The 12,558-nt window shown below is 35.7% G+C and overlaps 1 protein-coding gene across 19 annotated transcripts in view; it reads left to right on the top strand.

Moving 5' to 3' along the window:
- The first annotated feature begins 4,723 nt into the window (after positions 1-4,723).
- map4k3a (mitogen-activated protein kinase kinase kinase kinase 3a) overlaps positions 4,724-12,558 on the top strand; it is a 143,532-nt gene continuing 135,697 nt past the window's right edge. For 15 of the 19 annotated variants that reach the window (XM_073916887.1, XM_068224369.2, XM_009306127.5 and 12 more), the window contains exon 1: positions 4,724-5,003. In XM_073916887.1, coding sequence (XP_073772988.1) covers positions 4,908-5,003 — 96 coding nt within the window. In that variant the 5' untranslated portion in view covers positions 4,724-4,907. The remainder of the gene's footprint in view (positions 5,004-12,558) is intronic. The other 4 variants (XM_073916889.1, XM_073916888.1, XM_073916884.1 and 1 more) reach the window with 1 other exon arrangement.

The following is a 12,558-nucleotide window of genomic DNA, read 5'->3' as shown; positions in this document are numbered from 1 at the left end:
GCAGTATATTATCGTGCACTAAGGTAATTATTGGGCAGTGTCTGATTTAATAAATATCTATTAATATCTAACTTAGATTCATGTATTTTCTAAAATTTAAAGTTTGATTATTTTTATATGTTGAATTCACGTCAATGTTCACACATGAATTATTAAATTTTATTTCACAGATATGATGTTTGGGTATTTTTTTCTTCTCACAGATATGGTATTTGGGTAATTAAAAAAAAATTGTAAGAAAATAGCAAGGTCAAAATATGATTTATATAGGCTCTATACATTTTATTAAATGAAATGTACAAAAAATTTAACAACTATTTCGAGACTAATCAACAATTGAGTACAAATAACTTCGATATAAACAAAACTGTTATTTCATATTTGCATATGAACATGTTTTAAAGGGCACCTATTTTACCCCTTTTTCAAAGTCTTTTGTGTCTTCAGAATGTCTCTGTAAAGTTTCAGCTCAAAGTACTCATCAAATTATTCATTATACCTTTAAGAATATTGGAGTTTTCTGCTCTGAACACAATGTTGCTGTTTTTGTTGCCTGTGCCTTTAATGCTGGTTCTCCCCGCCCAACCTTCCCACGTGACTGTCAGAGTGTGCCTCAGTCTCCGGCTGTGTCAGATAACCAGATAACCAGTTATTAATTATTTGATGTATCTGTTGTGGAGTTTATTCAAGCCTTTCTGCAATGATGAGTCAGACACAATGTCATTACAATGTTCATGCACAAACACACACACACACACACACACCGAACACACAGCGCACGTTTAACTTTGCATGGGAGGGAGTTGGATCCTATTTTAATGTAAGAAATTTTTTAAAAAGAGACTTATTGTCCATCTATCTATCTATCTATCTATCTATCTATCTATCTATCTATCTATCTATCTATCTATCTATCTATCTATCTATCTATCTATCTATCTATCTATCTATCTATCTATCTATCTATCTATCTATCTATCTATCTATCTATCTATCTATCTATCTATCTATCTATCTATATCTGTCTGTCTATCACAAACAGACATACAAAAATAGAGGAGCAGAAAATTGCAAAAATGATGGTGATTGCATAAAACCCTGAACAATAGATAGGAAAACAGGTCTAGAATAGCCTGGAAATAATACGTCTCTGAACAGGCCAATTGTATGTGCGTTGGTTGCTTGATAACTGCCGTCATGCTGAGACCTTGATCTGTGCCAGTGCATGCTTTAATAATCAGTCAATAAATTGCATCCTGGATGTGTGCCTGGCATTTGAGAAATAAATTAGACTGAATAGTCCTGGCTCATAAAACCTTCATAACAACCACATGGTGTAAGTACAAATGTGTTCAGAAGCTCACTATTGGCACACACTCCTCTGTGATTCGGAAATAAATAGCGCTGAATCACAATCCTGTCTGAGCTGAAGGAGAAGAAGATGGAGGAAGAAATATGAGACTGTTTTGTAAGTCACAAACCACATGGAGAATCCTGACAACTGTTAATTTGTCAACTGTCAGTGATTTGTCACATATTTGGACAAATATATGTGAGAAAACAGAGCTGAAACTGCCTTATGTGACTCCTAAAATGAAAAAAAAAAAATGCAAAGAGGATTCATTTAAAAAACCACAAAGCAGCACTGTTAGAATGACAGACAAGACAATAATTGACTCTACAAAATATTAAAATGTGAAACAGCAACAACATGTGCTCTAACAGTGAGGGAACATTTCTGTACAAAAACTGAACCACAATTACCCTGAAAACAGCCTTAAAAAACAATTCAACAAAACCTTAAGCCCAGGTCTATAATATCTGTTACTGTTATCCCCTACTGCGTCATGGTGGTGCAGTGGGCAGCATGATTGCCCCACAGCAAGAAGGTCACTGGTTCGAGCCCCAGCTGGGTCAGTTGGCATTTCTGTGTGCAGTTTGCATGCTCTCCCCGTGTTCGCGTGGGTTTCCTCCAGGTGCTCTGGTTTCCCCCACAAGACATGCACTAAAGGTGAACTGAATAATCTAAATTGGCCATAGTGTTAGAGTTAGAGCGTGTATGAGTGTCTCCCAGTGTTGGGTTACAGCTGGAAGGGCATCCTGCGAAATAACATAAAGGCATTTCCTTCTGCTGTGACGACCCCTGAATAATAAAGGGACTAAGCTGAAAAGAAAATGAATAAATGAATTAATCCCCTATAAATCTATTCTATCTATGCCAAATTCTTGGTTTCAGTTTTATTTTATTATGCAAAACTTCTTGAAGTCATCTTATGAGTTCAACTTCTTGCAGAAAAGTTAATCAGTGTTAAAGCTAAACTTCTGCTTTTTTAATGTTACATGAAATACTGCTTCATGTTATTTGTTTATTTAAATTTAAATACAAGAAAAAAAAATTTTTTTTTTTGAGTAGCAAATCAGCATATAAAGATTTTCAAAGGATCGTGTGACTGAAGTAATCATGCAAAATAAATAAATGAATAAATAAATAAATAAATAAAGCTTTGGAATTCAATTCCTCCTAATCTTTATGATTTAGACTCTTTCACAATTTAAATTCAAACTCAAAACACATCTGTTTAGAATAACTTATTCTCTTTAACCCAACTACATTTTTAAAGTTTGTATTGTATTCTGTAGTTTTTTTTATTGTTTCTGATTGTTCTAGCTGTCCTGTACGGTGACCTTGAGTGTCATGAAAGCCGCTTTTAAATAAAATGCATTATTATTATTATTATTATTATTATTATTATTAAAAAGAAAAAAAGGTATACAGTTAAAGTCAGAATTATTAGCCCCCACTCTGAATTTTTCTTTCTTTCTTAAATATTTCCCAAATGATGTTTAACAAAGCAAGGAAATTTTCACAGTATGTCTGATAATATTTTTTTCTGGAGAAATCTTATTTGTTTTATTTTCGGCTAAACATGGCAGAAATTATTAGCCGCTTTAAGCTATATTTTTCGATAGTCTACTGAACACACCATAATTTTACAATAACTTTCCTAATTGCCTAATATATATAATAATATGCCTAATATATATATATATATATATATATATATATATATATATATATATATATATATATATATATATATATATATATATACATATATATATATATATATATATATATATACACACAGTTAAAGTCAGAATTATTATTCCCACTGTTTATTTTTTCCCACAATTTCTGTTTAATGGAGCAAAGATTTTTCAACACATTTCTAAACATAATAGTTTTAATAACTCATTTCTAATAACTGATTTATTTTATCTTTGCCATGATGACAGTAAATAATATTTGACTAGATATTTTTCAAGACACTTCTATACAGCTTACAGTGACATTTAAAGGCTTAACTAGGGTAATTAGGTTAACTAGACAGGTTAGGGTAATTAGGCTGGTTATTTTATTATGATGGTTTGTTTTGTTGACTATATCGAAAGAAAATACCCTTATTTGAAATACCATTAAAAGCTGCTTTTATTCTAGCCGCAATAAAACAAACAAGACTTTATTTAGAATAAAAAAATATTATCAGGCATACTGTGAAAATTCCCTTGCTCTGTTAAACATCATTTGGGAAATATTTAAAAAAGAAAACAAAAAATTGAAATTGGGGCTAATGATTCTGACATTCTATATATATTCTATATATATATTCTATATATATATTCTATATATATATATATATATATATATATATATATATATATATATATATATATATATATATATATATATATATATATATATATATATATATATATCCTCAGAAATTTTAATCGTTAAGTAAAAGCATTACAAACCACCAACTATTTCCATTAAAACCAATAAATGCCAATGGTTTCTATTGTATTCTGGGACAAATTTGGGATTTGTTATTTTACATGTCACCTAATTATTTTCTAACAGTTGTCCATATAGGGAACATGCATTTTCACATTTAAATTAATGCAATTCTCATTATAGCTATTAAAACCATTACAAAATATTTTTTTTCAGCAGCAACGGCATTTATGTAATATCCAAAACAGATTAATATTTAAGTTACATTTTTTATTTATTTATGCAAATTAGGATTTCATAAAATACTCTTTCAAGCATTAAATAATAATGCCATCTTTAGCAGTCAAATTTTGCATTCCCATTTTAATCTTACATATTTAACTCACCTTATTTAGTAAAATATTTTACATTAAATATTTAGTTTTTAATATTATTACTATCATCATCATCATCATTATTATCATGATGATCATCATTATTATTATTATTGTTATTATTATTATTATTATTATTATTATTATTGGAAGCAGCCAAAGACATCAATAGTAGGAACAAAACATGCTATGGAAGTCAGTGGCTCCAACGTTCTTCAGAATAACTTCCTTTGTGTTCAGCAGAAGACAGAAACTCAAACTGGTTTGTAAGAAGTGAAAATAATGATGTCAGAATCTTCATTTGTGGGTGAACTATCCCTTTAAAGCTAAAAAAAACTATCCATAACAAACAAAATATCAAACCATGTCACTGTCAACATATAGTCAAGCTTTAGTATAAGAAAACTAACACACTTTTGAGAACATTTCAGACAAGGTTAGTATATAAAATTGGCTAAACACAGGTTATCTGCTGTTTTATATGCGTGGTCATCTGACCCACCCATCCTCCTCCTCCTGCTCCTTCTTCATCCTCCCATTCCAAACATTCTCCACTCTACGAGCTCTGCGCATGCGCAGTGGAACTCACGGGAAGCCATGTTAAAGTTACAGACAAGTACTGAGACTGAGATTCCCTTCTGACGCCGTATGTTTGTTTTTTTGCTCTTTTCTCATTTCGTTCGCGTCAGGGACCCCAGCAAATCTAACACTGACTGTCAGAGGTAGGAGTCCCCACGATGAACTCTAGTTTCGATCTGTCTAGGCGAAATCCGCAAGAGGATTTCGAGCTTATCCAGAGGATAGGCAGCGGGACCTACGGGGATGTTTACAAGGTAAAAATGTGTTTTCTATAAACAGAGCCCGTCTTTTGGACAGTGCTGTCCACATTTAAAGGGCTGATTCCTTAGAATAACACCAGTGTAAGGTATATTGGAGTTTAAATGCTGTAGATATGCAGTCATAAATTGTACTTCTCTGAACTGGACAAGCTGGGACACTGATCACTTAAAGGTGCACTCAGTCATTTTTTTGCTAATTAAAAATTTTGCCACTCAGTTAAATGATTAGCAATGTGGAGGAATATATTTCAAATGATGCACATTCGTGTGATATAAATGCTAAAGAGCTATCAGTCTTTTAGTAAATGCTGTTTTATTCTACATGGAGCAGGTCCCTCATGGGCACCGCCATGTTGACATCACATGACCAAACCTGTCATGCCGTTTTTAGGCTACTGTAAATGCACATTAAACCAAATCAGTTTGATTCATTAATTATGTACAAAATGGTGTGGTGAATCCGATAATTATATCAATGTCTGTGGTGTGAAACAGAGGAAAACATAGACCAAAAGAAATAAAACTAAAGTTAAACAAACTGCTATTTACTGTGAAGGGACTAAACTTGGTAAACGTAATTCATGCATCCAGGCCAGTGGGTTGTCAGTTTGAAGATCTAAATCACTAATGGTCAAAACCGAATAACGCTGAGAATGACTAAATTCCTACTTCAATACTAAATACACACCCATACCTATAGGAAACGTGAACTGAGTATGTCTGATTGCATCATATTCATAAACTGATAGGCCTATAGTACTTATGACCTACTTCCTACGAGATTCAGAAATGCACTTTTATTGGACACTTTATCCAGAGGCCACAGGAGAAAATTACAGAAATAGTTTATTTTAGTTAAGATGATGCATTCGATCGCATGGCAGTTACAAAAAGGCGAGTGTAAAGGCTAAAGCAAGCACAGAACATTCCAATTTGTTTTTTAATGGGAAACCAAATAGGGTTGTCTTGATACTGGAATTGGATACCAATTGGTACTGAAATTTTAAAAACGTCCATATCCCGCTAACGTTTGAGCACTGTGGAACACGTTCTTATTTGCCATTGTGTTCATGTGATCAACAGAAATGACTGTGATTGGCCAAGTCAATCAAAGTCACGTCGATCAGCTGATTTGTCTATTAGCTGACATACGAGTGATCCGCTAATGAATCGCAGCTTTAAAATACTCCAGTGTCCCTTTATCTGTGGTCACATGCAATAAACAGCGGCGAGTTCGGTAAACTGATGACCTTCTCAGCCAATCACAGTCATTTCTGTTGATCATGTGAACACAATGGCAAATCAGAGCTGTTTAAGAACATGCTCCACATGGTTTAAATGTTCACGGGAAATGGAAACTTCAGTACTGATTGGTATCTAATTTGAGTATTGTGACAACTCCTAAACCAAATATTAATATTCTGGGAACTTTCTCTCTACCTCCGGCTCCTATATTTATTGGTAGCCAATTACAAATTTTCCCAAAGCAATGCAGCGCGGGTGTTTTTTTGTAATAACCTAAAGAAAACCTTGAAGAGAATGTTTTGGAAATGTTCTCCTAGAGGAAAAGTTTTATTATGTCAAGAAAACTTTATTGGCTAGCCAAAGAATAACATTCTATGAATGTTGTGGGAACCAAAAGTGTTAGCTGGCTAGTACATCCACATTTTGTTTGTACACAGTTTTAGTGCAGGATTTTTTTTGTTACCAAACCATCCTGAACTTTAACCCCACTTAAAGGGACACCCAATCCTAAAATGAAAGTTCTTTCATCATTATAGGCCATAATTTTTTTTCTTAAACTATTTTCATTCTTGAAAAAGAAAGCATAATGTTTGGATGGAAGATAGTCTTGTTCATCATTCCCCTTTTCCCCCCTAAACAACAACAGAAGTGAAAGTTTGTTTCAGGCTTTCATTCATTTTGAACAAATGATGACTAAATGACAAACTTTCAATTTAGGAAACATGACAGCAGCATCAAAAGACTGATTTGTCAATCTCTGTAAACATTATGTGGTTATATGAAACACTCATCGACAGCTATTCCCTGCACATTCATTCGCTTCTTCTTTTGCATCATTTCACGTCAACATATTGAATTTATTCCCAGTTTCTTGCACCTCAGAGCGAGCTCATCCAAATGACATTGTGTGGTTTTGCTGCAGTGTCACTCCCATGAGTTGTTGCAAAAATTGTGCAAGACGTGAGAAATATTTGAAGAAGGCCTTGTTATATCACTGCCTAAGTTTGTGATTGTGACTGAAACTAAGCAACAAGCACTTCTGAAAGATGAGTTTTTCATGACAGCTGGCCGGTTGATCGGTAGTGCTGTTGCCTTTAGAGTGGTTGACTTGGAAGATGTTTACAAGTGGTGTGAAATGTGCTGGATTATCTGCAGCTTTATTTGAATGAGGCTTAAGCAGCAGGTCGGTGTCACCCTGCAAGACTTTCACCTGTCATTCAAGGATTGCAGATGGCCGTTTGTGTTTTTTACATTTTATGAAACCTAATGATTTATGTTTAGTCTGGATTATTCAAAAGCAATAGCCTTCATTTGTCTGGAGAATAACTGCAGTTTATCTGACTGAGCGTCTTATAGGATTATGTAAAAGATAAGCAAAACTCTATAAGCTGAATGGATGGATTTTAGATAACAGACTATGCTGGCTACTGTATGGTTTAACAGCATTGAGTGCAGTTGCAGGTAGTATTTACAGTCATTGGGTGTCTTTATTTAATAAGCAACAGTAATTATGAATGAAACTGAATGTTGGTGTCATTGAGAAACTCACATTGAATGACCACTGTTCTGAGTTCTGGCGGGGGATGTGGCCTCCTCTGTGTCTGTTGTTGTTAATTGTAATAATTTTTTTTATGTATCATCAATCAGTCCTTCATGATTAGATGTTACCAGAGTTTGTGTGCCTTTTCAGGCCAATTGCAACAACTGTTTTTAGCAAATTTTGCTTGTTTTGATTAAGTAGGTTATGAAGACATGAGTATAAAGGTGTACTCCCACTAGGCTATCTGAACTATCTGAACTAGGCTATGCATGGGTGGTTTGACAATTTTGAGTGTTCCGAATCGCACCCAGGCACGGTTCAGTTGGCCAGCCCTGGCCCGGTTGGTGTGTGGTTCGGTTGGGCTTTGGCGCAGTATGCTTTTAGTGTGAGTGCCAAGTGCGTTTGAGCGCAAAACTGAAAAAGCGAGGTCACTTTTAAAGGCCTGTTTCAGATGGAATTATTATTCATTCTTACTTTTCAATGAACGTGAACTATCATTAGTTTATTAATCATGCAAACTCCTCACTGCACTTCAACTGCACCTTCAGCAAACCTCCCGAAATTGTAATTGCATCAAAAGTAGTGGATCTGATCAGCAAAATATTTGACTGTGTGTCACTGCATCCCAAATGACTTAAAAATACAAAACAATATAACTAAAGCAATCTTCATTGTACTGAGCAAGAGAGCTTCTCTTTCTAACTGAACAGTTGCATCATCTGTGACAAACGTGCTCGGGCTCGGAAAGTAAAGATGCAGTGAGAGTGCAGGCTGAGGGGGGACAATCCCGCCGTGGCACGGTTCAGGGCAACTGTGTCTAGTGCGAGTACACCATAAATGTCACTTTTTTACTTAAAATAATGGTAAAGAAAAAATTGAGTTAAATGAAAATGTTTTTTTCTTGATTTGTAACTACGCGTTTTTCTGGTTGATTTTTAATACTTTTTCTTAAGTTTGTTGACTCTAGAGGTCATAATGATTTAATCATGTCCAACCAGAGACCTTTGCTTATTTCTAAGGAGATATTTGCTCACTACAATACTAACTTCTTGCAGAAAATGGCCTCAAAAATGGAAAATGTGGACAAAATGCTACCCGAGCAGTGCTTGCATGTTTGTTTTTGTTAGCTCAACTGTCAGAAATGGAATGCACTGAATTAAGGGATATCAGTCAGGGGAAGGTACCTCAAGGAGATTTTAGATTCTGAAGGCAGAATTTTAAAGCTTTCAGAAGCAGCCATTGATACAATTGTTTAACTTTTTTGAATTTCCATCAATTAAATGTTAAAAAGAAAATTATATTTTAAATTTGTTGTTTGTTAGTTTGAATAAAATTTGCCATCACAAAACCAAATGCATTTACTTTATTTAGCCACTCTCACAAGGTTACAAACCTTTAAATTGTACTTTAAAAAAAAATATATATATATATATATTTTGACAAATAGAAAACAGTAGAGGTGTTAACCTACAACTATCTCACTGTTCGGTCCGGTTACGATTATTATGTCATTATTATTGACGATTGACCCTAGAATTCAGATTTCATGTGCAGGAAAATGCCAATGGAACTTCTGCAAGTAAACAAACTGGCAGACACAAAATGTCACTTTTTGGAGCTACGACTGCGCTGGCTGATTCTATCCCTGCTCATAGTAAACTATATAGCTTGTATACATGACTTTAAACAAACTTTACATTTCGAGAATGAAGTGCGGCTGTGGCTGGAAAACAATGTTTTAATGCACTGCAAGCGGCGTAGACGCATTGTCACTTCAGGAGGAGGCGTGAATTAATTTAGCTAAACTTAGACATGGTCATCTTCCGGAAATATTACGTTATCAACGATCCATCAGGTAATGTTTTTCCCCCTTTCTCTCTCTCTGTTGGCAAAGCGATGTCAACAAATATTTCTTCCCCACATTCCATAATGCACAGCGCATCAGCCAAAAAGCAGCTGGATTAGTCAAAAAAGGTGCAGTACTTTTTGCGGTTGGGTGTTTTAGTTCGGATCATATCAGAGTTTGTTTGAAAGCGTACCGAGACCCTCTCTTTAAGGAGCTCTCTGTATGCTTTTTTGGTCCGCTTTTGGTCCGCACTCGAGTACTATTGCTACATTCACACCTGCCCGAACGAACCAGACCAAGAGGGAAAATGAGCACTAGTGCGATTCAACCGAACTAAATAAGGCAGGTGTGAAAGCTCCCTTATATGCCTATGATTGCTCACGCACAACATAAAAGGTGGCTATTGGCTCAACAGTCGGCGTGGCTCTGGTGCTGTTCAGCAAACAGTGACATAGACACTGATGTTAAACGACTGCGGCGATCACAGCTGATCCATTATAGACAGCGATGCGGTGAGGAAAACTCGCTCTGCGGACATGCTTGTGTCTGGATCCGCAAGTAACGTTATTGTTGTAACAGCCGAGAGAGGAGATAAAACGTTTCCTCACAAACACGCCAGCAGGTCAAAGCAGCCACAGCGAGTGAGAGAGAAGTTACAGCTTTTATTTTTTCCGAGCTATGAACTCTTCTGTCAGTGAAAGACTGTCCAGCAAACTCACAAGCAGGGAATTGTGCACAGTTCTGTGCTTTTTAAGTAGTTGGAGTGTTTTAATTACTCGCGGTTTCCACCCTTGCCATAGTAACTTACCGCTTTATAACGTTAATGTGATGAATGGCATCAGTACATAATAACGGGTTATGATTATTACTGAACCAATATTGAATTGTTCACGTCTGCATCGTGGTGCATCGAAGAAACAATTAATTTTGACATCCCTAGGAAACAGTTTAATCTGTAAATTGAAAGTTAACATGCTGCTAAACAACAGTGAACATCGTTCATTTTCATTGTAACAAAAAAATATATCGCAATTTTGCTAAAGAAAGTCAGTCATGCGGATTTGGATCATCATGAATGTTATTAAACTATAGCAGAATTATTATTCTTTTGGTGAATTCTCCTTTTAGTCTTTTACTCAAGCATATTTCATTCTAACCCAGAGCAGGACTTCAGGCTTAGCTCTGTTTACTGCTTTAAATACCACACCGTTTCCAACAGGTGTTTCATCCCGTTTGTTTGTCTACTGGGTCTGCTTGTTTTCCTTAACAGTAAATGTAATCCCGACATGCTCCTGATGGATTTTAAAGGCCCTGAAAGCATACAAAGATGTAAAGTATTGATTGAGCAAAGAAAGTAAGTATTGAACAAAAGCCTACTGCGTCAAGGGTAAGGATATGACTAATTACCCAGTTTGATCACTTTATATTGGCTTTGTGTCAAGCCTTGGTCGGGCTATTTTGATAGTTCTGTGGCTTCCTAGTATTCGAGTGGTTTGGTATTGATTCCATTTTTATGTCTACGGTCTGAGGAATCGCCAGTGTGCGAAGAGATATGCTTGTGTGAGAGTGAGAAAGCCGTTGGCGAACGAAACCGTGGTGTTGAAGCAGAATTCATGGATCTCTTTCAGGAGGTTGCTGTGGAAAGACGAGAGTGTGAGCAAATCTCTCTTTGTGCGTGTGTGTGTGTGTGTGTGTGTGTGTTTGTATGTGTTGTTTCTTTTTCCTGGCCTCCTATAGAGAAACAAATTTCTTTCTCTCGCAGGAAGTTTGGCTTCTCGCTGCACGAGTTTGCTCAGCTCAGCCTAAACAGTAGCTTTTTTTTTTTCTTACTCTCCGCTGGTTGATTTCGGTCCAGACACTAAAATGCATCGGACAGAACAAAAAGGAAGATGTTAGATCATGTCAGCAGAACAAAATCTGTTTATTTCTGGCCCTGGAGGTTTGATTTCACTTACGTTTTGATGAATGAACAACTCTAACATTGGTGCGTGTACATCATTTGATGAAATCCAGTCATATTAGCTTACAGTTTTCCTTCTCCGAATGTTTTTGAAGTAGATTTTCTTGTCTTCGCCCTGAAGAACATTCATCCCAGGCCTCGGTTTGACCCGAGTGGAGGGGTTTATTGTGGATTAAAGTCACAATTCCTCCTTTATTCGCTTAATCTCTTTCATTCTTCACACCCAGGAAGTTTCATGTTCCCTTTTAAGACGAAAGCCACTCATCCTGTCACTTCTGATTGCGATAGTCACCTTCAATCATACAGATTACGCAGGAAGATGGTTCTCCAAGCGGCCTGGATCATGCGCTTGTGAAAACATTCTGACAGCATGAAATTCAAGATGATAGAGTTTCTGTGATACGTGTGCACTATGTGTGTAGAGTCCGCTGCATGTGCAGCCAATGTGAGGACGTTTCTGAATTGACTTTGTCGGGAAAAAATGATCATTAATTATTCAGCTGTTTCAACAACTGGGCACTGCTCCATCCTGTAATACTATCATGCTTCTGAGATTGGTATCGGCCAGTTTAGGGACATACTCGCAACCTCTGACTTTCAATAGTCCTATTTAAATATGCCTGGGTAAATAATAAGATATATCTGGAATTAACTGGAACAATCAGGTCTGATATTGATTATTGAATTGAAATGAATTGAACTGTGTACCCAAATCAAACAGTTCTCTTATTTAGCTTGCTGAAAACACTGTTTTTTGTTCGTTTGGAACAATTCTATAGGGCTGCACAATATATCGTTTTAACATCGATATTGCAATGTGATCATTCACAATGGTCACATCGCAGGATATTTAATGCTGAGTTTGTATTAAAATTTATCGTTTGCATGTTTTTGATGCCTGTAATTGTAAAATGATTTTAAAACAGTCAGGTTTAAGAACTTGTGCCGTTTGTGACCT

Source organism: Danio rerio, chromosome 11 (assembly GCF_049306965.1).
Source record: "Danio rerio strain Tuebingen ecotype United States chromosome 11, GRCz12tu, whole genome shotgun sequence".
Classification (NCBI taxonomy): Eukaryota; Metazoa; Chordata; class Actinopteri; order Cypriniformes; family Danionidae; genus Danio; species Danio rerio.
This window is presented reverse-complemented; position numbering and strand designations above follow the sequence as displayed.